General features: G+C 39.7%; 1 protein-coding gene across 4 annotated transcripts in view; it reads left to right on the top strand.

Annotated features, from left to right (window-relative positions):
- The window catches only part of FHIP1A (FHF complex subunit HOOK interacting protein 1A), a 93,467-nt gene extending 66,473 nt beyond the window's left edge, over nucleotides 1–26,994 (top strand). For all 4 annotated transcript variants that reach the window (XM_054825273.1, XM_054825272.1, XM_054825274.1 and 1 more), the window contains 7 exons: nucleotides 7,478–7,645; nucleotides 11,326–11,405; nucleotides 12,876–13,063; nucleotides 13,576–14,613; nucleotides 18,269–18,447; nucleotides 18,738–18,876; nucleotides 22,890–26,994. In XM_054825273.1, coding sequence (XP_054681248.1) covers nucleotides 7,478–7,645; nucleotides 11,326–11,405; nucleotides 12,876–13,063; nucleotides 13,576–14,613; nucleotides 18,269–18,447; nucleotides 18,738–18,876; nucleotides 22,890–23,140 — 2,043 coding nt within the window. In that variant the 3' untranslated portion in view covers nucleotides 23,141–26,994. The remainder of the gene's footprint in view (nucleotides 1–7,477; nucleotides 7,646–11,325; nucleotides 11,406–12,875; nucleotides 13,064–13,575; nucleotides 14,614–18,268; nucleotides 18,448–18,737; nucleotides 18,877–22,889) is intronic.

Genomic DNA, 26,994 nt, shown 5'->3' with positions numbered 1-26,994 from the left:
GCTGGGGAGACCAATATATTTTGCTTGGTGTGATTTTTATGTTTTTATCTGAGGAAGTTAGTATGGAGTTGAAAAAAGAATCCACTAGTGCAGTTTTTTTCCAGATAAGGAAGTTTCAAATTGATTGGGCTGGTTAGCTAGCTTGAAATAACCTGGTTTTCACAGTGAGCTCTATGAAGGGTTATTTATGTAGCAGATTAACTGCAATGTGCTTAAATAACCCAAACATTCTCAAGTTTATGACTCCCTAACTTCATTTCTTAAAGATAAGTATCCTAAATATAGCATGTTCTTGTAGCCTAATTTATACCTGGTCTGTACTAGTCTGTTGTCACTTTGCGTGGGTTATCCCACCTACACACGTAATAAGTGACTGCCAAATATGTTCATATCTCAGAAGCTGCACGTTGCTGAATGGGTAGAGCAGAGCCCAGATTTGTATTATGTAGCTAGGGATATGCATTAACTGGCTGTGCTGGATAGCCCCGTCTTGGCCTTTTGGTTGTCTCAACTTTATTGTACTTTTTCAAAGATTTGCCTCCCTTACTTCTGACATCTGAGTTTCCTGAGACATTGAAAAAAGTGATTCAATAACATTGTTCGGGGGGGGATTGTCTTTATGCAAGGACACAAATTCTTTATTTCTGTATAAGTTCAGTTAAAACCAGAAGGAATAAAATATTCTGTCCATAAAGATACAGAGCTGAAGAAAAGATTAGTTTAGTAGTTTTCTTTGTGTAGTAACAATCCATGATTTAAAGTTTTGCCCAAACCATACTTTTTTCTTTCTAGTGTGTCTGGGATTTGAGAAAATTAAGACTATCTGGCAGAATCTGTTCTTAAATTAAGACTGGTACTTTTTGATGGCATGTCAGTTACAACTTGAAATTATGTAATTCTGTATGTTCTTCCCTAGGTTTTGGTACTCAGGAAAAAAATACTCGTGAGAAAGTATGGCTCTGTGCCTGAGCAGAATTATACCATTACATTTCTCTGATGTATCTCATTGGCTTTTTCTTGTTTCACTTTCAAAACTAACTATTTGGAGCTCTGTCAAAAAAATACAAGGTCTTCTGGGGCCAAATTGTACAAAGGTCCCAAGTAATCAACTCAGGCTAATTTTCTCTTCAGTTAAAACCTAGTTGAAATCCTAGGGTGAATCCAGAATAACCCCTACCAAAGTCTAAGTTTTACTGGTTCTGCTACAGGCCATACTTCCTTGTTCTAGTCTTTATATATTTGGTAGTAGAAAGTGCTGATTTACCTTATTCTTTTAGGTAGTTGCAGCCCTTTTGTAGAAATCTGATCAGTGAAATCCTTTTCAGAACGTCTTTAATATGTATATATTTTGCAGTCAAAACCATGTACTAGATCATTAGGAGCCACACTGTGGTGTATATAAATATTATGCTCATATTGGTTATATACATCTCTTTCCTGTAAGTGCATATGATTTAGTTTTAATTTGGCATTCAGAGAATGTGGGTGACAAAGATAGCTATTTGGAACATCTTGAGTGTTTATGTAATTTGTGTTGTTTCAATTTATTGAAGATAGTGCTAAAAATTTGACAAATTACATGATAAAAGCAAATTTTTAATGTCTTAGCATTTACCTCTATACTATGTGGCATTTAATTGCTAACTATGATATAATTATTTTTCTACGTGGAAGGCTTGTTTTAATCTGATAAATGGAAAATTGTACCAGCTTTTTAGCATAAAATGTTGCTGTTGGCCAAGTGAACAGAACTTCTCTGCGGAAGCACTGATATGGTCCTGTCAAATAAGCTCTGTCAAATGGACCTCGGTTATATTGCGCACTAACCCATCTAAACGAAAACCTCTAACACGGTATGCTACTGTGATAATTCAATAATACTTGCTTGATGATTACACAGCTCAGCTAGGGGGAAATGACCTGTAAATTATACTGTACAGATTAGAAGGAGCATCTTTATAAATATCCTACAAGACTGTCAGTTCCCATTTAGAAATAATGCCATCTTTCACCTTACTGAAAAATGTTTGGACAGCTGCTGTAAAAAGATGTAAACCAAGTGTTACTGGAAAACTTTGAATAGTCTCATGCTTTGGAGAAGCCCATCGATAGCTACAAAACTTAATTTTAACAGCTACAGAGTTGATATATGTTAAAGGTGCCTTTCACTTTTTGCATCAAACACTGCAGTTGAGTTGAATTTTAACCTAGTATACACTGAAGCAGTTTATAAATGTAAGCTGAGGGAAGTTGAAGCAGTTCTGGTTTTCTGGTTACCCCAGTGTACAAACTTCCTCTGTCCCTGATTATGTATGTCCTCCCTCTCTTTTGCCAGGACAACTGTTCCTATGGGAGACTGATTGAGGTTAAAACTCACCTTTATTTCCTGGATAGTTTTAACCTGAATCAATTCCCTGAACCAATTCACTGTGCAGTGAAGTGAAGCATGAACCCTTCTGCTGGTGTAAGTAGGGGACAAGAAGCTGAAAATGAATAGAAAGGAGAAGAGAGTGGGAATGGCTGGGGTTTTTTTATCAGTGAGGTGGGTTTATTCAGGCTTAAACTGCTCGTGGATCTAAAGGGTAAGTTCTAATAAGAAAGGTCATGGTTTCTTCATAGGCAGTATGAAATCCATGTAAGGAAGGGAAATGTGAAGGCAAGGAGGAATCATGATAGCCGGATGCTTGTAAGAGAGCATGAAGCTGTAAATTAGAAAATACATTGTGTGGATCCCAAGGGAAAATAGCCAGTAATAAAGAATCAGTGCAATTGGTCTAACACAGTGGGTGTAATGTATTAAACTGAACTCACAATGACAGTAATTTCTGGCTCTTTGCTATTACTTGGCACGGGGACTTGTAAAAGCTGGATCTCTTTACAGTGTTCTGCCTCACCATCTAATCAGTCATCAGAGTAGGCAAGAAAAGATTTGCTAAAAATTATTACATAATTAGAGAAGGGTATTACAAGGCTAAAAATGGCTTTCAGTTTTCAATAATCTCTAATCATATATCTGTCTAGCTGTGAAGACTCAGGTAGTCCCTTCTACAGCAGATTACATTTTATAAAATATCTGTAAAAACTGATTGTTATATAGAAAAACATGTGGATGAGGTTTTTAAATGGTGTCTTTAAACACTTTAAATTTCTATGTATATTGGAAAAAATCCAACAACTTTTAATTGTTACAACTGTGGATAATAAAAATAGAAATTGTAGAATACTGGTCTGGTTAATGGAATGGATGTGGATTTTTCTTGTTTTATATTTTCAATCCTACAATTGTATCTTAGGAGCAGAGATATCCCTGGTCTTTAGCATTAGTAGAAGGGATCTAATGCAAGGGATGCTGCTGGTGGGTTTTTATTTTTGCTGTCGTGGCAGTGGTGGATTTTACTATTGCTGAAATATCTTGATCAAAAATATAGCTTGAAATTACTTACTTAACAAAGGGCTTTTCTAGAAAACTACTGTGTCTTAATTCTATCCATCTCCCTTTGTTATGTTTTGGTTTTTTCCCATACTTGAATTATCAGGGGAAAAATTTTCAAATTAAATATCAGATTTGTGGATGTGTGGAAGTTTTGGCTTGTTTTTTTTATCATCCTTTCAAAGATGTTCAATTCTGAGGACTAGCTAAAAGCTTACTTGGACAAATTATACTGTAATCAATGCTTACAATGATATAGTTTTTTGTAAGCTGCCTCAGGATTTGACTGTAGTGGCCATGCTTGACATGGGTAGCAAATGTTTTGTCCTCTGAGAACATTTGTTCTTTTGTTGTTTATCTAAGAACCAATTTGAATTTATTTGAAAGGATTTCCGTACTTTCCCCAAATCTGTCTGACAAGACATTACCTGCTGATTGTCTCTCCTTAAACTATTCTGAATGAAGCTTAACATCGTGACTCTGGTATCTTAGAAAACAGAGTTCTTCAATATTAACTGCAGAAATTGGGCGAGTCTCACTTTCAACACTCAATGTATTATGTATAATGTGATCTGAAGAAAAGGTTTACAGAGTTAAAAGGGTTTTTGCCAAGGCTGGATTTTGCCTAGTGTAACTGATTTCTCCAATGTCCTTCTCTAGTTAATTGCAAAAAAAGTGAGTTCTCTAGAGACTCATTCACAGCAGGCTAATGTATCCCATTGAGTAAAAGGAAAATTAGCCTCATGGAGCTAAAATTAGCCTTTTTGAATACTTCTCTAGGTGCCTCAAATCTTCAGAAGTTACGCTTAGTGTCAGATATGGTAAAAGGGCATAACCCAGAATGGAAGGTGGCAAAATAAGATATAATTCTAAAAGCACAGATGTCTGCTTGCCAGGTTAATTATCTTTTTCCTAAAGTGCATACGTGGCTTTCATTTTGAAATGCCGAAAAGCAGTATGTTTATTTGAATTGCTCTTGCGAGGAAGCAGGAGGGTGGTCTCAGTGCTGGTTTGTATGGACAAGTTGCGCACAAAGGCGCACTGAGAGAGCACTGGAACTTCTAGAACACCATAGCATTAAAATTATTTGTACAGCATTAACTTGCCACTTTGAGTGTTGCACAGCGAGCTGCAAAATAGATCCTAGCTTCATTTATTGCGAAAGTTTGAAGGAGCGTTGTGGATAAGGCAGCGTGCTTTCATTGAAAAATGAAAAAAGATTCTTTCATATCTGTTTAAATCTTGACAAAACTTAGTCGTCTTCCCTATTTCTCAGAAAATGGTTAAGCAGATTCAGCAACTTCTTTCCCAATAAGAACTACAAATTAGAGTGTAATGTGGCACCCTGCACAGAAAACCTCGATTCAAACAATTGAGATTTAACAAGGTTATAAGTAACTCCTTTGTGAACTGTTTGGGCTTCATTAATCATTGGTTGGTGCTTCTAGCTCTGTTTAGTGGTATGAGTGAAGGATTTGCTACGGAAAATGTGATTTCATTTTTTGTCTAGTCCCCAAGCTGTTAGGAGCACTGAACATGCTCTTAGAATTGAACATTTCTTTTCTAAAGTAGTCCCTAGCTGGCTTTCTTCTGCTCTTTGTTTCATTCATGATACGCGCTCTGAAAAGCATATGGGTTTCTCTCACTGATAGAAATGTAGGATGAGTTGTCAAAAGAGCATCCATTTCAGAAAGAGGTCACTGCCCTTGTGAATCTACTGGCTTTCCTTGCTTTCATTTACAGCTTCAGTATTTTATACATATACGTAGACCCATTCCTCTGCTGTCAGCAAACATCTGTGAAACCCGCAGGCCAAGAACGTGCTCCCTTTTCCCCATAAAGGATGAAGGAGAAGTGACACAGAGACAAAACGATGTATTACTTCTGTCTGGCCTTTTCTTGGCAGAGGGTTTAAACTCTTCGATGAACTGTATGCTATCATAATGATGTCACATGATGGATTTCGTGGGCTTTGCTTTTTACAGTTTGCTGTTATAAAAGAAAAACCAAACCCACAACACAAAAATCCACCCCCCCCACCCCCCAAAAAAAAGTGCCAGTTCTCAGGGCAACAGTCAACAGCTTTCATCAGAAAGCCATTCTTTTTTTACTCCACAAGTCCCCACACCTTTTGACTGTTGAGGGGTAAAAAAAAAATAAAAAAAATTTCTTGGCTCCAACCAGAAACAATTTCCTTTGTTTCACAACCCTGGCTCATTTCCTGCACATGTTTTGGTGGTTGAAATATGGCAGTAGTCCTATGGAAAAGGGTGTGTGTGTGCATGAGCGTGTTTGTTTTATCATATTTACAGTAATACAGAATTTGAGTTAGGGCTGTAGCCATAGTGCTAATTCTGACAATTTGCAACTTTGAGTTGCTTAACCTAGGAACTTTTTTTTTTTTCCCCACTTGATGCTTGTGGGGGAAGGAGGAGGAATGAATTCATAAACTGTTCTGAGTTGGAGCATATGTTAATAGATACTATTTTGTGAAGGAACTATATTCAAATTTCTGGTTTTGGTAGCACTGAACATACAACTACAGATCTAGAAAATATGTCTAGCTGTTGCTTACTTAGCCTTACAAAGTTCACAGACCCTGTGAAAGTGTGCATCATTCCTTTCACTATTACGTTTTAATGCTTGATTTTGACCAACCTTGCTGCAATAAACCAAGAAAGTGAACTTTTTTCCCATCCTGGGGAAAAATTCGACTGTTGCTACTTCACTGGTGCTTTGTTTCTAATGCCACAATGAGCTAGGAGCCCACTATTAAGGATGGTGTAGCTGAGTATTAGAATAAAGCCTCAGAATGAGAGTGAATCAATGACCTTAACTTTAGAGCTCCTCTGTGCTCTCCTCATTGGTGCCCCCTCTCCATAAGGTCTGCAGGCTGCATACAGCATTCCTATGTTCTGTGTAACCAGCCAGAATCAGCATGTGATCTTAAATGCTTTAAAGAGAACACTTGCAGCATGACATTTCTGTGTACGTGGCTAACGTGCAGCATAATGGAACAGGGATTTTAATATTTACAGCATGTTACGTAAATGCTGCCCTTCTGAGTATTTTCTAAATCCTCTTAGCTCTTAAGTGACAGCTTTGATTCTTTTTTTTAATAAAATCAGTCTTTTCAAGTATCCAGCTAAGTTTGGTAAACAAAAGATGTTTAATACTTTCTTTCATATAGGCAGATTCTTGTATTTAAAGGCTTATCTTTGTGCATTTAAGCTTATTAGATTCCTGGGTAACTATTTTTAAAAAGCTGACTTTGCAACAGCAGTGCATGGTGCAGAGGTGGCCTTTGGAATTTTCTGTGCTTTGCCAGTGCATACTGTGAATAGATAAGCTCCAAAGGATTGCCATAAGCAGAGAAGTGTGGGTTATGGTATGCAAATGTCGCATGGATATTTGAATTGTGTTTTGATATACAAAGAGTCAGCAGTGAAGATTTTGGGTTTTGGTTTGTGTGTGTCTGTATGTATATACATACTCCTTGTAAAAATTGAGTGAGATGAGGAATTGTGCTGTGGGAAAATACAAAGAAGGAAAATTATGGCAAAATTCTGGATAGCTCTGGGGATATTTTCTTTAAAGCTCTAGAACCAAACCTAGTTTGTACTGCGCTTTGATTGTGCTCTGTCATTTATTTTTAATAAAGTGGTAGATGCAGGTATTCACAACATCTGTCATCCTTCAGAAGCATTTTCACAAGCGTGTGGCAAAAGAGCTGACATGGGCAGAAAGGTGGTGGGGAACTTCTAGCATGATTTTCGCTCTTTGTATCTCAGTATGTGCCAGATTTGGGGTGTCAGTTTGGGGGAGGGTTTTTTTCCCTGGGTAAGCAGTGGGTTAAAAATGGGTTCAAAATACTTGTGAGTCATTCAGAAGCATGCTGTTTGCAAATTTAAAGGCAAAGAGCTCAATGTTTTTCTGGCAGCATAATGTATGGAGAGCTTAGAGTGTTTGCCAGGTAGACAGTTGCAGAGGATGGATGGATATTTAGTGTGTGCAGTATGTTTGCATTTACATTATTTTTGCTTGTAGGTGACTGTGGAAGAAGTGATGACTACTACTGCATACCTGGATCTCTTTTTGCGTAGTGTTTCGGAGCCAGCCCTCCTCAAGATTTTCCTCCGTTTTATTTTGCTGCACCGACATGAGAATGTGCATATCCTAGATACACTTACTAGCCGAATCAACACACCATTCCGGGTAAGACAAGCAGGAAGGAAGTTCAGGTACTCAGCATGGATATAGGTTAAATATTTAAATAGGAGATTCCATATATTCAGTGGGTATCCATTTAGGAATTTTCTTCCCCCACCCAATATGTGATTTCTCCACCCCCTCAATTTTTTTTTTTGTGTGAGATGACATTTAGCTACCACTGTACTAAGTTGATAAATGTATGAGGTGGTTTCACACATACAGGAAATGGGATTGAGGGAGATGAGGGTTTCTGGAAGTCTGAATTCTGTTAGAAGATTAAAGGTAAATTCAGAAGCATTTTTATTCTGGATACTGCTGAATTAGTGCTGTCATAGATAACTTACCCTGGGACTTATAAATATATTTGTGGTGAGGAGCACTTTTGATCTCTGGAGTTCTGCCAAGCAACAAGCATTTTCAAATAGTCCTTGTGGGAAGTGATGGGAGCCCTATAGCGATGTCTCCAAATTGATCCAAGTTGTGAATTGCAGTATTGCCAATATATTTCTCAGGAATCAAGTCTGTATTGTTGTAGCATGTTTGCTTAACTGTGTTGTTGCCTGCTTTCTTCTTTGATTAAAAGAGGGTGCTTTTTTGCTCAAGTGATCAGATTGCTGCTTCCTTTTCTTTGCCTTCACTCCCCTGTGTAGTAAGGCTTATCTGCAATTTGCAGTGAGCCCCTTCTTCAGCCTAGGCACAATGCACCACAGTGGCTGGAGAGCTAGCTGACAGAGATAGTACAGTTACCTTTGCTAAGGGTTGGATCTTCTGGCAGAGAAAATGACTACTTTTTGCACTGGAGTTACCCTTGCTTGGCTTGACAGTCTTGGCCAAATCTTGTGTGATGCACAGCTTCATGGATGAAATAAAGAATATTGTTTTAGTGCAGGTACAAGAGAAGCCATAACACCAGCATGTGTATTAAATTTGTGTGTTAGGGACAGTAGCTTCATCTGAAATTTGTTTTGAAATGTGAGTGCGTGCAAATATGGATATATGATGCTGTTACTGCATCTCTAAGATGGATTAACTCTGAAAACTGAAACAGCTTCTGTTGACAAAAATGCAAATGCTGTTGTCTCTGCTAATCGTTAATTACTGTTCCATAGGCAAACAAGATGGGAATTGTAAAGAATTCTGCAGCCCTGAGCAACTCAGGATCTCAGCCAAAATGCTTCTGTGATGCTAAATGAGTTTTCTGCAGTATACCTTGGCCAAGTGCTAAAAGCCAGAACTGCAGCCTTCTATGTTTCCATAGCACAAGAGCTGCATACGTTATTATTGATGAAAATACTTATTAATAATTCACAGGTTTAAACTTATGTACAGACAAGTGGCCAATAGGACTTGTAAAAATACTGTCCTCTCTATCTCCTGAGCATATATTAAATCTTTTCTTTTTACAAAATACAAAAATAGACTAGCTTTACTTATTCAGATGATTCCTGATTTGCAATATGGTTGTAAAGACAAATGAGAGATGTTTCCCTATAAACTAGAATTTCCTAAATACAGGAAAATTTAAGGCAGTAGCAGGTTTTTTGAACTTTCACAGTATGAGGAAAAATTAGACTTGGCTCTCAGTAAATTTCACAGAGGAAATGAGAATCTCCCTCTGTCCCCCAGCTAAAACACACCTTTCATGCAAGGATCTGGCCTCTTCCAAAAGCTTGTTGTGAAGCTCTTCAACTCCTATTCCTATTAAGAACTCCAGTTCCAGTTATTTCTTATTCTCTTGCCCTTTCACGTTCTCCATCTATTTCTGTAGATGTGAGATCTTGGACTAACTAGCACCTTCCTGTTGGCTCCTAGTACAAGAAGTAGACAGGGGTGGCAGGGCAACAAGTTTGAGCTCCACTTTGCTTCACTGCAAGCCAATTCATGAGTATTCCTTGGTTATCTTCTCTGCTTTTTCCTTTTCTCATGTTCTTCTCTGGGTGTTAGTTCAGTGACCAAACTAGGGAAGGCAATCAAAGAATCTTTTGCTTTTCAGAGGCAAAGTGAGGTTCACTTAAACTTTGTTGTTTAACTGTTCCACAGATATAGCTATCAAGTAAGAGAGAATACATATATGTATATATATTTTTCAAGATATATATGCATTCATCTGGTCTTGATGACCATGGGCAGATGATTATATTGCAGGGGAGCTGAGTCACTTGTCTAAAAGAGAGAAATGAAAATGGTAAAACAAAGAGCCTTTAAGTTGACATTCTTGAGAAAGCATGGGCTGGAGAGAGGAACACATCAACGTGCTGCTGCCGAACTAGAATAGAGCATTTTAACAGTGGGAGTAAGGGAAGTGACTGCAGAGAAGAGGAGGAAATTCCATAGTGTGGAGGAGAAGCCATGCCCAGGAAGGATGCTGGATTTAATCCTGAATGAATTACAAAGGATATTCAGTGACTGAAAAAATGAGGTAGAGAAATATCTGTAGCTTTTTCCTTATTTTGTCCTAATCTGTGTCTTTTGTTAGCTACTGAAAAGTGCAGTTAATTTCATATATTAATTATTTAGGTTTACATAATTGATATAGGGAGAAGCAAGATTTAAACTTGAAACTCTAGACAAGGGTGAACTTATGCTAAATAATTCTCACAAGACTCAACCTGGTTGCTGGTGTCTATGTCAGCTGTGAGATACTGTTTCTAGGAGAGAGCAGTGCAGGAGAATGTGCCTAAGGAAATATGCATTAAGAGGCAGGGAGATGACAGTGCTGTGGTCCACGAAAACCAGTGAAAGCTTACAGCTCGTGCTTCTACTGTGTTGGACATAACTGTGCAGTCTAGCAAGCATCTAGCAGGTAGAAATGTACTGTACAATAGCTTTGAAAGTGTTGTAAGTCTAATTAGTGACCAAAAAAGTCCGTAAAAGTCCATGTTTCTAGTCTTCCCTAAAGCCAGGGTGAAATTGCGGTGTCTATCACAGAATGGGTATGATTTTTGTCTCTGCTGAGTGTGACTGCTGAAATACCTAGTTATGGCTATGTTTGATCAGACCTTTGCCGAAAAGGCAAGCATGCAATTCCAACGGGGAATCTGATTTTCCTTTCCTTTCTTCTGGTCTCACAGAAAGGATCTTCATGCTTTGCTATGGTTCTTACCCGTTCAAGTAACCTGTAAGGCAGGGATTGTGAACACTCCGTATGGCATAGATTCTGATAAAAATGACTTGTTTAGTCCTGGTCTATGCCAGTACATTAAGCTATATGTATAGAAGCATTCAGGTTCTAATTTTGTGTAATTATTCCTCATACTTGAAGCAACAGAAACTTGAGGGGGTTTATAACTTTTCTTTCAGAAAGTTGGTTCAATTACTATGTCAAAGGTAAAAACCAACACACTATCTTGGAAGTTACAGGGTTCACTTCATGCTGAATTAAATTAAAAAATTTAAATGATGTTAAAGACTGGTAAATTACTGCTTTTTTTTTTTTTTAAATAGCTTACTTGAAGGAAAATTCTGGATTATATTTTGTTAAAATGTAACATGTTATGTGTATAGCTCCAAATAGCTTTAAAAAAAAAAAAATCCCACGGGGTGCTGACAAAATGAAATATCATACTAACAGTGTCTTATAAAGCATGATGTTCTGGCAGAGACATTTTGTAATGCAGTATGCAGGGAAGATTGGAGAGGTATAATTTCCAGATGAAAAACTGAAAACGTTTATCATTTTCCAGCTCTGTGTGGTCTCCTTGGCATTGTTCAGAACGCTCATTGGCTTGCATTGCGAAGATGTGATGTTACAGCTAGTTTTAAGGTAAAGCTCAAACTGCTTCTTCCACTCTTCACCCTAATTCTGGGACATTCAGTCTCTACCTATGGATGCAGAGCTAGATGAGAGTTCTCCAAGAGAGCAGAAATCCAAGCAACTACAGAGAGAATAATATTTATGATCCTGACAAAAGTCTACCAGACCTGAAGAAGTGTGATTTACATCCTGTGATCTTCAGGAGCAAGAGATTTTTCTTGTGATTTATTTCTACAAAAATGAGAGAAGAGAAGCTAAGAATATATTTATCACCTCCAAACTGCTTATTCCCTGCTCCTAAATGTATAATTCTTCTCTCCTGCATGTTTTCTCTAGTGTACTGTACACTGTGATACAGAGCTACATACTTGTTTGCAGCTTCCACCTTCTTTCTCGTTGTTTTCCACCTCTTTGATTCCTCTTTCACCGAGAATACTTCAGGTTCCTGAACTGTTTTAGGTAGATTGTTATGTAATATACTAAATACATTGATTATTTTTGCTTTTAACTGATGGTTCTATGCGTTGCTTCAGAATACTCATAATTTTGGAATGTGTATTAGATCAGAATTGATTATGTATTTGGAAATATTGGTGTCACTAAATTGGGCTTTTTAGCACTGTAGATCACGTGAACGTTTCGGATATTGTCTGTCCCTCCACCCACAGGCATTAAGGTGAAATTCCTTGTAGCTCTGGGTCTTGTGTCTGGGAATGCTCTTAGGACCTCTGTGAACTCAAGTATGTTGCCACTCTAACAGCAGTAGAGTGCTGTATTTAATCTTCTTTTAGTTTACATAGAGAATTCTTTAGAATTTGTTTGCATTTTAAATGGCAAAACATCAGTCCAGTTAACACTGATGCTTTTAATAAAGCACTCTTAAAAAGTTGAACAGCAGTGCTCTAAAGAAGTTCTACACAAGACTCTGCTTCCTCTATTCCTTGTACTCCCCATAGCTTATACCCTCCTCTGCCTGAGAGCTCAGTCTTTATCTAGTGCAGTAGAACACCTTGATGACCCTTTCCTCCTTTTTGCTGGCTGCTTGCCTGACACATGTAAACTGGTGCTCTCTAGATTTCCCAGGAAAACAAATAAATAAAGGATTCTGAGACAGAACTCATTCATATTGGGACCAAACTACGCTGCTGGCCTTTGACATCTGCCCATCCCACATTTCCTCTATCCCTTCTGACAACAAATTTGCTCTGACCTGCAAAGGATTGTTCACTTCCCCATTCTGATACAACTGATCTCCTATCTGTACTCATCTTGACAGTTCCTCATCAAACTGTAGCTTCACAATATACAGAGTCAGTGTTTCATGCTCTTGAGAGGTTCGGACTATGGATCACTGTCAAGATTATTATTACTGTTTCTTTTAATTTGGAGAGGACAGGAAGGCGGGGAGGGAATTTTGTGTGTTGTTGCTTTCTCTGACATGAAAGGACAATGAAGTAATGCTAGACACTGCCATTTCAGGTATCTGATTCCATGTAACCACATGATGTTGAGCCAGCGGTGGGCTGTGAAAGAGAGAGACTGTTATTCTGTATCTGCTGCAAAACTGCTTGCCCTGACACCAGTCTGCTGCTCCACTGGGATCACCTTGACACTTGAAAGCCAAGGAAAAGATTATATTCTATGGACAAAAGCAGCACAAACTAAAGGTAATTGGTGCTCAGGGGAAGATCGGATCATGAACTGAGTTTGATTTGGCAGCAGCTCATGGGAGGAGGTGGGGAAGGATGGGAGGGGGAGGAAGTGTGGTGGGCAACAATAAACTGGGCAAGCATGGACTGGAAAGCTTATTTAATTCCTTCCATGCATCCAGGTCTATTAAAACATTATTTTAACAGCTATCCAACTTGAATATCCATTCATGAAAGTAATGTACAGATACATGACTGCAACTCTTGCTGCTTCAGAGTGGTTGCTGTTGTTTTAAGGTTTGAATGCAGGTTGGTGTCTCAGAAATCTTCAGTTACAGCTCTGTCTTGGCAATAGGAACAAGTCATGTATATTTATGAGCAAATGTCTTAATCTTTATGCTTTGGTCTTCCTGTGTTATTGGATGGTTGGGACTAAAGACTCTACCTACCACGTCTTAGTAGCTGCCTTGCTAGAGAACTTCTAAGTTGTTTTATTATGTCATGGTATGAGTAATCTCCTTTACTTTCAGATTCTGGTAGACACTCTTCTGAATCTGCTTGCATTGTGGAATATGGAAGAGCTGTGGACATCAGCTACTTGCAGTACCTGGGGGAAGCTCAAGAAGCCATCCTCCAGTGTCTGAAAGATTGTAAGGTTTGGTCTGCCTTGTATGATGGAGTAAACCCTGATCCAGACACCTTTATCCAAACGCTTGCTGAGGAGAACAGTACAGATGTGGAACACCCTATGTTTCAGCTCCAGCAAAGGACACCTAGCATGTGCAGCTCCACTCAAGTAACGCCATTCGGTGAGAAGATGCAGTTGGAGCTAGAATGGGATGATAGCTATGACACAGGGATTTCTCCTGGTTCTGATGTGAGTTCACCGCAACCGTATGATGATATGGGAAGCACAGAGATGCAGCCACTCGCAGAGCCACCAAAACACATTCAAGAAATGAAAAAAAATGCCATCATGCTTGTCAAAGGATCTTACATAGAGGAATCAGACTTTCAGGATGATGTTATGGTTTACAGGTTATGTGCCCAGAAGGATACTCAAGATGATAACTCCAAGGAGAAAATTTTAAATGTAGCCAGAGAACACAAGGTCCAAAGCCAGACTGTAGTCAATGGGCATCTTGCAAAGAACCAGCTGGAAATGGACTTCGATGAGCACAGTAAAAGAAACTCAAGCTTGACTCAAGGTGTAATGAAAGAACAAACCAACCAGAAAATGACTGAGAACGATCCACAGCCAGATTTTGAGTTGAAGCTTTCTCCTCAGGAGGCAGATCATAACTTAAGTGTAAGACTGCTGAGCACAGATGGTGAGGATTTCATTGCACAGTATGACAAAATTATTAAGGAACTGGATCCAAACAGTGCAAGCTTGGAGGAGCAGAAGTTGGATACTCCTGACCCTGTCTCTCCTGCAGAAGAGGAAGAGGACTTTGAGAATTTCTCAGCAGACACCCCTTCTGCAGAGAGCATGTCATCGCCCTTTGGACCAAAGGAGGATGCCTCTCCCAAGCATGCTGCGAGGAGCCAGAGTGCTCCATTTACAGGTGGAATGTCCTGTTAATTATGTACATAACAAATACAGGAAGGCATGGTCATTAAAGGTGGCGGAATGAGATCACGCTGTGTGGAATACAGCACATAGAGCCAGGAACAGTTCTGGCACTAAAAAGGGTATAGCCCAAATAGCTGAGACTGGTCCAAGGAGAGTGAGAGATCCAACGTGAAAGAGCACAGCAATCAGCGTGGTGACAGCAAGTGGTGGTTGCTCAGGGGTTTTTTTGGTCTGCTTTTTTTGGTAATTGTTTAAAATCTTGAGCAGGGGTTATGTTGTTTGTATATCAGAGCTCCATAATTCTAGGGAAAGCTTTTTCAGTTGAAATGAGACTGGAGTAACTGTTCTAATCCACAGAGCCCAGGTAAATAATTTGTTTTTCTGGTGGCTTTCATCTTTGATGATATGGATGTGGTATCTCGTTGCCATTTTTTTTTTCCCCTCTCTGCTATTTCACGTTTTAGCACGAGGTGGCAGCACTGGTGCCGTGTCTGTACGTGCCTGTCTCCATGCTCTGCCCTGGCATCCTGTTCCTCCAATGTCAGGTCTGCCCTCGCTGTTGGTATGCTTTTCTGTCTTGTGCCAGGCAGCAATTTAAGCTTGGTCTCCGCAGACTGTCTAAGCCATTCAGGAATGACAGTGCCACTGGAGGTTAGAGTGGGCTTTTGATCTGTATTTGTACAGCTCCTTGCACTGTGGACTCTTGATCTTTAATTAGGTCTCCTGGATACCACAGTAATGCAAATAATAAAAAAAAAAATGTATCTAGCTTTCCTCATCCAAAAAAGAAAAAAAAAAAAGCTTCTATAAGCTGGCTTCTCTTTCATTTGAAAGAAGGGGGAAAACATTCATTTGTGTCCATTGAAATGCAGGCCTTTCTGGTCAGCTGTGGCCAGCATGCCTGGCACAGTCTCTTAATTGAAAAATTCAGCCTGTTTTCCAATCAATTTGTTATTTTTGCTGTGGTGGCAATTTCCTCATACCAGAAGCTAATCACATTCAAACCTTTCTGTTTCTCATTATCTACTGTCAAATGTAGCTCAAAAATGTTGTCCTTGTCATTCTTCATCCAGTCCCTCCCTCCATTTGTTCCTTTCAAAACAAACAAACAACAACAAACCCCAAACCAAAACAAAAAAACCCCCAAAAACTCAACAAACCACCAAAACCCACTCCCTCCACCCCCCCAAAAAATACCCTCAACTGAGCAAAACAAACAAACCCCACAAAACCCCTTGCTGTTTGCTCCCCATTCACAACATGTTTTACTCTTAGGCTGTTTACCTTGCTTTGATGGAGATCTTAGTGATTGCAAGTAAGGAGATGTGCTCATAACAATACCTCAGGAATGTTGAGATTGCAGTGTCTTTCAAATATAATAATATATTTAATTTAAAATGCTATATTATGTTTGTAGATGTGTATGATAAGGATTTTTGGTTGCTTTCACTGCTTTGGAATGCCGTCATGGGATGGGGCTTCTCTCTGCAGAATCAAATAACCGGACAGAGGTTTCCACACCCAGTAAGGGTCAGCAGTGCAAAGATGCTCTCTTCAGGCCTGTGGATCTATGAAGAAAATGTTCTATTGGTGTCTATGTCCAATTTAAAAGCATTAAAGACTATCATCCCTATTTTCCCCTGAGCATCCCTGTTTTCCTGAGGTGTTCAGGAACAGGAATTTATATTCTGCCGCTCCCCCCTCGCCCCAAAATCTGTACTTGACTTCATGGCCTCATAGAGATGCACAGTCAGGAAAGGAATAATTCTTTTACTTCTCATCTGTTTACCCTGTTTCTTACAAGGCTAGCAAACTCTGCTTAGTTCCTCTGATTCTCATTCCAATAATTTCTTAGGGGAAAAAGTCGCTCTACCACTGAGAGATTTTTTAATATATCTTGGTGACCTCTCTTGCAGTGGCATACAGCACTTGTAACTAGTAATAGCTTCAGCTTTAACTACTCAGCTTTGAAGTCTGACCTAGAGGAGAGAAATAGTGATAGATCTCAATTCCTTCTCCTGCAATCCCTCTTGATACAGTAGAGCTCCCACTGCGCTGTTGGTCCTCAGGAGCTCTGTGAAAATGTCTCCATGAACATGAGAGGGGAAGCAGTAGGTTATGTTGGGACAGGAGGAACTGTATCTCAGCAGAAGGTTCGGGGGCTGCTCCATTGGGTACCTAGGCGAGGAGGGGTTCCTGCAGGATGTGATACCAACCTTCGCTCTGGTGGCTGACATGGTGGTTGAAAGGTAGCAGCCGCATAAAGCCTTGTTAACACTGGCCCTCCTACTTTTCCTCTTGTGAGTAGAGCTGTGCTAGCATTAGCTGTGACAGATGAGTCTCGAGGGAGTGCTTGCTTTGTACTCACGGTAGCTATAAAACATGATAGACTTCAACCTTTAGTGAAGTTCTGCTAGGTGAAGTGGTGACGTAGGCCCTTCTGATTTGATCCTTACTGTTGCGCTGGCCCAGAATTGCTTTAGCCTCTGCCGTAGTTTACAGTGGGCATATGAAACTGGGCTAAACTATGCCCAGGTAGGTTGAATGACAGCCATTTGCTAGCTGAAGGGAGCTGGAATGGAGTCAGGTTATTGCCACTTGCTTGACCCTAGAAATGCCTGTGGGCATGCATCTCGTGCTGGGGACTAGGGTGGGATGTTCAAAGCTAGCAGTGCTCTAACCGTCACCCACGGATTCTTCTGCATGGTTTCCCTAGCTTTTACGCAGCCAGAACAGTGTGGTGGGACTAGGTGTGGGACAAGGGCTGTTTCTTAGACTTTAGTTGTGATGTGGTCACTCTTACAGACTGCCTCAAGCATCTCACCAGCTGTATCGCCTATCAATATGTAGTATTTGGTTAAAGTCACGCTCAGCCTTGCAAAGGTTTCTTAAGCTTGAGCACTAAGGGTTTGTGTACTTTCATGGTAAATGCTTCTGTATTTCAGTGGTTATCCTGCAGCATGAATACACAAACTAAAGCTATTATTTATTGGTGACATTTATATGATAAAGCCTATGTCTACCAATAATTTTGCTTATAAATCTATTTTAATGTCTTCCCCGCTTTGTGTGATTGTTTGCAGTACTGAAAATGCCTTTTCTTGTGACGTGAACTATCACAGGTTTTGATTTTTATGTTTAGAGTAGCATTTTCATATTTTCTTTAGAACACCACAGTCTTTAGATTTGACAAGAAAGCTAGCTGTAACTTACTTTGCCCAGTCCTTATGCAGAAATAAGCCACAAGAAGAGTAAAAAGGACAGATTCTGTTCACATTGAAACTAGCGATACCGTTCCAATTAACTTCAAGGGGAATGGAACAGTAGACCATAACATACTAGACTAAATCCTTATTGGCACATGTAAAGTAGAATAGTTGTGCATGTTAAATATGCCATTAATGTAAACTCATTGGCTAGCTAGTAAGAGTGCTTCTACTCACGAAAGCTTTTAACACCTCTGTTAATTCTGTTTTGTCTGTTCAGATACAGTTTGGTTTTTCTCCCTGCTGGCTTTAATTAGCATGTGGGAAGTCTCATTTGGTTGGTTATAGTGATCAAAATTCCTTTCAAATGCCTCTTTCCTGGATCTTAGGATTTTTCTTCTGTGAAAACAAAAGCATTTGTTCCTCCTTCTTTTCTTGCAGGGCCATTCATCAGTGTAGTGTTGTCGAAGCTGGAGAACATGCTGGAGAATTCCTTGAATGTAAATTTGCTGCTTATTGGGATTATTACTCAGCTGGCAAGTTATCCACAGCCTCTTCTTCGCTCCTTTCTGCTCAATACCAACATGGTGTTTCAGCCTAGTGTGCGGTCACTTTATCAGGTATTTGACCACAAGTGTTAGTCATGCCTTATTGGAACAGTATTTTTAGTGTCTCATTAAACCTTACGTTAGCTCTTTTCAGTTCCACCTGTTGTTTTCCCACCTGTCTGGGAGCTTCTCATCTCATTTTGATGTTTTAATTACACTTGTGCGAAGAACTGGAAATTCTGTATAACCGTAACTTTTGTCGTAACTCTATTTTAATGCACCTAGAGAAAGCCTGAGCATTCAGTCTGTGGCTGTTCTGGGAGCAAGGGAGGAAGAAGTAATTGTTACTGTTGTTTTGGCAGGTGCTGGCATCTGTGAAAAATAAAATTGAACATTTTGCTTCCATTGAAAAAGACTTCCCAGGCCTTCTCCTGGAGGCCCAACAGTACTTGCTTTTTCGTGTGGACATGTCTGGTGCTGCGGAAGAATTGCTAACCAAAGGTAAATGTTAACCACAGTCGGAGGAGTGCTGGGTGGAATGACTCACTAGCTACCTCCTCTCGTTTTCTACAGAATGCTTAAAAGTAGGTGTGGTGCATTGTGAATACCATTAACCAGGTGTACCCTTCTGACTTGAAACTGATGAGGCTCAGTAGGCCACAGTATATGCATCTATTTGGATATTCTTTGCTCTTTAGAAGCTTTTATTTGCTACAGAAAATATCTGTTTAAAGGAGTAACAAAATCAGCTCTTGGCTCGCTGTCAGTTTGGCCATAAACAAACTTGCTTTCAAGGCATGAGGTGAGATGGCATATGTGCATGATTTCATTTTATTTTTAGCCTGACCTTCAGCTAGTCATTGGTTCTTTTTTGATAAATGTTAGGGAGGACAGAAGTGCAGAATGAATTGGTTTCTGCAACAATTGAATAAGGGCTACTACTGAAGGAGATAGAGATTAGCCAGAAGACTTTGTGCTTTCTTGGATGAAAAACAAAATAAACATAAAAGGGATGGGTGGGGGGTGTAAAAGCCAGGACACTTCGAGAGCAGTGGGGAGTTAAGCAGGTATCATCCCAACGTGCCAGCTTTCCAGGGGACTTCCGTAACATCTGCTGCTTCTCAAGCACAGTGTATGCTATGCCTGTCTTGACAGTTACCAGTATTTACATTGCCGTGGGGGAAGCTAGTAAAAATAAGCAAAATGAAGAATCTTGCATATTAACAACTTTCCAGATGCAGCCAGGTAACTAGTAGAGTTGGGGCCCTCCCCTGGGGATGTGCTTGTTCTCAGCTTGCTGCTGAGCAGGTAATGTTTGGTGCATGTTTCCCTTAGAAGCCAACTTCCCACACGATGGGGACGTTGAACTTGGTGAGAGCAGTTACTGCAGTGATTATGAGCTGATTCAGCAGCAGGGTTCAAGAGAGGCTGCATTTACAGGTGTGTGCTTACTCATCATTGGGAGTCATTAATAATCACCCACTCTGCCTGATGTTTTCTTGGATTTTCGGAGATGTGGAAAGCAGGACTCTTTATGTGCTACTTTAATTGTGTTTTCATTATTCAAGGCTTTGAATAATAATTTACCTAGTTTCCAGGCAGCACAATATGTGTTTCTAAGGTTTACAGAACCTCTAGTCTGTAAAATTATGACCTTGCTAAGGCTGCTTCTCGAAGAATTAGTCTGTGGAAGAGCCTGTTGTAAAGGAGCTGTATATTGCAAATGTTGGTAGCGTTTTAGGCTCTACATTCCAGTGAGATTAGATGGTATTGTAGCTAGCATGTGGGAGATGAGATAAGGAGGCAACATTTAGTGTCCTTTTTTTCAGGTGCTGGCAATAAGAACTTTTATATAATGCTTTCCCAATGGCATTTATTTATACTTCCTATTTTACGTCAATTTTCTTCTGTGGGCTTCAGAATTTGCCAGGTTGACTCATGCTGGTCATTATTTAGGAATTTGAAACAAGGCTGCTTAGTCATCCTCTTGGTACATTTTCTTCTGTGTTGTGGCAACTCCTGCAAAGAAGGCACCTCTTGACAAATAGACAGAGAGTAAATAAATGTCTGGATAACTGCAGACTTGGTTCCCCATGAGACTGGTGATGCAAGTAATCAAACAGTAATTCTGGGGGCAAGTTGGCTCAGTAGTCCATCAACCCACAGTATTTCATTATATTGATTAAGAGGTGCAAGGCAGGAACTGCTGCAATAGTGGTAAATGAAAAAAATATATATATAAATGAGGAACTCCCGTAGGATTTCTTTGCATTAGCTTGAACATCACCTTTGAGTGTCCAGGCAAATTAGCTGTTCTCTTTTTTTTCCCCAAACAGAAGTGGTGAATAACCCCAAAGTTGTCTCTACAGATCTGGGCAAAACTGGCCTCCTACAGAATTCATATCTGAAAAACGGAAGCCAGGCTTAGTGGGGAACTGAAATGTAAACCCGAAATATTCCAGAGCATTTCTTTCTCTTGACAAGCGATGGTCTCTGAAGGTGTTTGAGCAGAAATGGATGATTTGTTATTTTCTGCTTGCAGTAGTATGTGGTTTCCTTACATAGTAGCTTGGGTTCTGGTTAGATATGTAGAGCTTTCATGATCTAAATCCCATATGAAATGCTACCCTTCTTTCAGTGCATTGGTAACAATATCTCCAGAGTACTCATTTTCTCAATTTCTCAATTGTATGATTCTGTTTGCATCCTGACCCTAGAAAGAAGTAGAAAATCCTGGTCAAAGGAAAAAAAAAAAAAAAATCAAATCTCTTGTCCCTAGACCAGCTTTCTGTGTTTTTTCTTTTCTTCTTCTTTTTTGGTAAGCAGTTAAATCTAAATCAAAATGTTTTTAGGGAAATGTATCAATTTCTATGCTTTTTGAAGGGAAGAGTTAAAAAAAAAAAAGCTTTGACAGTGTACTAGCATTCTGGTTATATTGGCTAAACTATTTAAAAAACTTAAAATATTAATTATGAAACATGTTGATGTTAGAAAACCTAAAAAAAAATAAATCTTCAAGGGAAGCTCAAAACTTTATCTTCTCATTGTAATTCATAATTTAAGTTGGTTTTCCTCCCACAGTCAGAATTTTCCACAGAACTGAAATTCCTGTACTCTGTGTCTAGTAGATAAAACTTTGTAGAATAACAATATGAATGATTGATAAGCGTGGAGTTGGAAAGGTTCTCTGAAACTCAAGAAAAGTACAACTCTGTTAGATGATTAAGATGGAAATTTCTTTCTAGTATTTGGAAGCGTACAGTAATTCCATAGTGCCTTAGGAGAACTACAGGAAAGGAACAAAAGTGCAGAGCTGTTGAAGGGCGGGATTGCTCTGCTGCGTCGAGCGAGCGAGGCATTCATCTGTGGGTCCTCAGTTAGCTACTTGTAGAGATTTCAGAGAAAGGGTGGTGTAACCTGAGACTGAGTTGTTTTAACATAAACTGCATCCACTTCAAGGGAAACATCTTAATGCAGCCATGTGGCGTTTTGGCTTATCTGCAGTATGTGAGTTAATATGGCAGTGCTTCATTTTTTTTTTTTAAAATTATTTACTTATACAGATCATGAGAACATCCACTTGTAAGTTAGACAGGATTTTATCGTCTCTTCTTCTGGCCTCAGTGGCGTCTTGTGGCAGTGAGTTCTGCAAGTTAATTTTTCTTCATAAAGTATTTATTTCCATCGGTGTTAAATTTTGTCACCTTTTTAGTTTCACTAAATTAATTATCATTTAATTAAAGTGCAGTTCTGCTTCAGGTTGAAACAAGGAGCAATTGATTGAAATTTAAGTGCTGCTGTCACTGTAATTCCATACGTTCTGATGCTTGAGCCCTGATCCTCTGAACTCTGGCAGCAGAGATCATATAGCAGAGCACAGGGTGGTTTGCACTTGCTCTTTTTTTTAATGTTTAGTTGCTTTACAGGGAGTTAAAGGTAAGTGTAGCTAGTGGGGGCTGCAGCTGTAAGAAAAATCAGATTTTCAAACATTTCTTCCCTTAGTTTCTAGCTTGCTTCAAACTCCCATGGCCATGTGAGAGCTTGGCCTCAAACCTATTTACACAATGATTCATGGGGCAAGGATAGAGAAAGAGAGAGCAGTAAAGTCCAAATGATACTTTGATCTGGGGGAGGGCTAAAGCACAGTATCGTTTAAATTGAGGCAACCACGCTGGGTCTAGGTAGTAGATATTATCTGCTATTTCGTAAGGTAAATCCATATTACTCTTTCCCTTGACTCCTCTTCTGTCCACATATTGCTCTCATCAGAGCTGGAACTGAATAATACATAACCCGAGGAAAGATAGCTAATAAAAAATGCAATAGAATCAGGCCACGCAGAACTTTAAAATGTTGGATTACTGGAGTATTTCCCTGCACGGTCTGGGTACTGCAAACTACAGCTCTGAACGCAGCCCTTGTAAACTGAGTTTGGACGCTGTATAAATACTGTCTGTGCATAATATACTGAGTCTCTTTTTCTTCCCCCTCCCCGCCCCTCTTCCTGGCTTTAGGTAATGTCCAGCACAGCAGCAACGCAGGGAAAGGAAGGAACCTCTCTGAAGCTTGCCCGGCTGTACTCCAGCCTTTCCTGGGACATAAAGGAAAGAAGGGCCTGGCTCATCCCGGCCTTCCCGTGCACGTGAGGAATGCTGTACTCGCAGCTGCCCTTTTCCCGGAGTTCCTGAAGGAGCTGGCAGCTCTTGCCCAGGAACATTCCATTTTATGTTACAAAGTACTGGGGGATTTTGAGGATTATTACTAGTGGGTTTCTTAAACCTGTTTTAAAAAAGCTTTTGGAGGTTAAACAGATTTTTAATGCAATGCTGCTTACAAAAGAAGGTTGTACTTCAATATTTCCTGAAAATACTTGATTTGGAGGGGGAAGAAGGAGGCAAAATGTTATTCCACATTACCTTATATTAGGCCTTATAATTTCCCTCTGTGCTACATAACTTACTTGAGAGATTTCTGATACTGCTCTTACTCCAGCTTCCTACTTCATCTCCTCCTCTTTACACAGCCACCCTTCTTTAGTGTCACTGATTCCTGTTGAATTTCTGCAATAGACACTTGTAGGTTGGCTGAGAGAGGCAAACGTCTTGGCTTTTTCTGTTACAGAAATACTCTTCTGGATAACTTGTTAGAAGACAGTTTGTTCAGAAAAACATTGCCCCATGGGGACAGTTCAGGGTATGAAAATACACGCAAAATCTGCACAAAAACTCTTCACGTGAAGGATTGTGCTTCTTCATGTCTATGTCCTCCTCGCCCCTTCCCTTCCTTTTCCCTGGAATGGGGGTCTTACCAATCCACATCTGAAGCCCTCTTTTTAACTAGCAGCTCAGGTTTTTTGAATTCAAGTGATCTTATGTGTATTAAACCCATGACTAGCCGAAAGCAGGTGCTGGACCCTACACATACCATATTGCCTTATGTTGCAGACAGATCTGCAGCTATCAGCTGTTGGTCTTTGAAGTCAAATGAACTGTGTTAAGTGGATGTGGATTGCAGACTGCCTGGAATTTTCCTTGCAGTTTCTCAGCATTCTTTGATAACTACTGCATTGCTACCTAAACTCTCAAGCATGCCTTATTTAGTAAGATTTGCACAAAGTACAAAATGAAATGTTTCTATGCAAGCTGTAATTAGTATGTAGTTTGGTTTTATGCTTATTTTAATAAGCTAAAGAAAGGTATTCAATATCTTTCAGTAGTATTAAAAGGACAGCAGGCTCGTTTTGTCTTTTTTTTTTTTTTTTTAATGAAAAAGGTTGGCTTGCTCCTGAAAGCTGTTCTGTTTTATTGTTAATTTTTTTGGTTAAGGGAAAGTTAAATAGTGTTTGTTTATTTTTAATTTAGGTGTTGACTTTTGCTAATATTGCACTTTTGGGATGGCAAGGGGAGGACCAGACTATTCACCAGCTGTAGAAAAGGAAGGAGTAACAGGGAAAGCTGTCTGCTGGTGACTAACTGCTTGAGAAAATTCTCTTCTGTGAGTAATGGGCTTCATTAGAAAAACCCCAAAATGATGAATTGGTGCATCACCACTGCATTTTGTCTTATCTTAGTAGCATAATTGTGCTTCCAGTGTGCTGTAGTTGGCTACATAAAGAGGGGCTTAGTTCAAGAAAGCCTTAAACCCCTCTGTACAGGAAAGAAACTAACAGTGACTCCAGGAAATCTGAAGAAACAGAAATCAGAAATTACATTGGCATACATTAGTTCTCCTGCTCATTGTAATTCCGTAATGTGGGATGCTCCAGTTAATTGTATTCTGATTTTGAAACACAACTTTCTCTGAGATTGCAAGGGAAAAGAACAGTTTAAAAACAGAAAACCAAAGACACTCCAGAAGAGTGTAATTAATCACAGGTCAAATTCCTGTGGAATTTGCAGTGCAATTTAAGCTGCTAAAGCCTTTAGATGCTTCTGAAAAATTGTACCTTTACTCTACAAGCTGTGAGAAGCATTCGTTGTGTCAGACTGCTGTAGGCTATTCCAAGGAAAAAAAATAAATCCCAAAGCGTACCTCTTAACAAAATCACCTCAAGAACTTCTCTGGGTCCGTCTTCACCTGCTTGCTGCACAAGTCTTTGCTTCCATGGTGGCTGGGGGTCACGTTGCTTCCTAGCTGACTCTCTGGTTTGCTTTCACTTACAACTTGTTTATTTTTTTAGGCGCCTTTGCAATGCCATCCTGTAAATCACCTACTGACCTCCACATGGCCCTGTTTCACCTCACAAGCTTCCTGGGAAGCCAAAGCTGAGGGTTTTTTCTTAAATCTTGGTTATCCAGGTTTAAGAGAGCTCTTTCTCTTTTTTTTTTCCCTGCATTGGTGTTCCAAATGGGTGATGAGCAAATTAAGATTTTTATTTTTATTTTAAACTTGTCCTAGGACATGGTGGGTTCTTTCCCCACTCCCCCATTTGCGCTCCCACTATTACCAGTAGTGCTGTCTTTCATGCTGTACTCCTGCTAAATTGCAGAAGCAATCCAATCCTTCTTCTGAAGGACCTTTTAAAAAGGAATGAAAGAGATTGTTGTTGTTGGCTGGTTTTGTTTTGTTTGTTTGTTTTTTAAACAATTCTGCAGACCAGTGCTCAAGGCAGTAAGGTTACTATGTGAACACTCCCTTCCCCTGTTTTTATTCTAAAATAAGAACCTTTTTTTTCTGGGTAGAAGGGATTTCTTTTGAGATGGTACATTTGCTGAAAACACGAGTTAAAATTAACAAAGTCATGGCAGTTTCATCTCAGCAGGTCTATTAAGCTACATGGGGATTTTAAAATGTGGGCTGCTCAAAAAAGCATCTGTAAATTTGAGGAAGGGGAGGATTTACCTCCTAAGCTGTAGGAGAGCTTATGCTGTACATCCAGTAGGATAAATTCAGCCTTTGAAATCTGGAGTCATGTGGAAAACTTCTTGCTGAAAGGTCAGAACTGTGTTTGTACGCAGTGTCCCCTTGTAAACGGGAAATCTGTCTGTCAGCTCCCCGAAAGGAAGAGGTGGACAAGCACAGTGCCCCTGGCTCGGGATGGTAAAAATGATAAAATGGCAATCATACGTGTAACTTTGATCCCACTCAGGAACCAAGTAATACAGACTTGCAGCTATGGCTTGGTTGCGATAGTAGCATAATGTCCAGCACTGGGCAAAAAAAATATTGGCAGGAATTGCATCTTCCCGTCTTCAAAGTGCAGAACCTGTGATTTAGCTTGAAAATGTTGATCTTTTGAGATTAATTACCTCTGTGTGTGTAAGTTCTTCAGCCAAATGCTTGTTTAATAAGCTTCTTCCCTCCAGTCGGATAATGTATTACCCCGTCTCTTGCCAATGATACATTTTTTTCCAAAAAACCCCATATGCCTGTGGTCCAGCGGTAGGCCCCCAGAGGTCACAGTGTTATGCTGCTCTTTCCAAGAGTAAAACAGTGCGCTATGATCTGGATTTCCCCACCCTCACGTGTGTGTGCGGCTAGAGCAGTCCCTCTTCGGTGCATTGTCTCAGCATCAGTCGTGAATGAAGTGTCTGGGGGTTGGCAGATCTATTCCAAAACCTGCAGGTGGTGGCTCAGTGATACCAAAGTTAATTTCCAGTCTCCTGCTAGATGTTTCAAACTGTGAATGCCACATTTCCAATGATGTAGCCTTTGAGAGTGTTTTTAAGCTGTTCTGCTGTAGCAAGGAATTTTTCCGGCAATTTCAACCTGCTAATTTTTTTTTTTTTTTGCAGCCTACCTAAAAAGTGAACACTTTGTCTTAAAACTGTTGTAGTCATTCTCTTTTACCTTTGACCATTTTTGGATGCCCTATGGGTTAGTCTCAGCAAACACACACGGTTTGTATTAATTGGGCTGATGTGTTCAGGAACTTTCATTCAAAACGGCATCACCCCTTGCACGTGCTGATCTTTGGAATTGTACAGTCAGTTGCAATTCATGTGCTCTGTTGTTGGCCCTACTTACTGCCTTTTTATTATTGTATTCTAGGCATTCTTCTTAAATTTGACCTTCTCCATGTGTGGCCTAAAGAAAAACATGGGATTTCAAATGAGATCAAGTTTTTGGTGTTTCATTTTCAGATGTGAAAGATGCACTGCCTTTTTTGTCCTGGTAACT

Source organism: Grus americana, chromosome 4, assembly GCF_028858705.1.
Source record: "Grus americana isolate bGruAme1 chromosome 4, bGruAme1.mat, whole genome shotgun sequence".
NCBI classification, from domain to species: domain Eukaryota; kingdom Metazoa; phylum Chordata; class Aves; order Gruiformes; family Gruidae; genus Grus; species Grus americana.
Note: the sequence above shows the minus strand (reverse complement) of the source record. Positions and strands in the feature narration are given on the sequence as shown.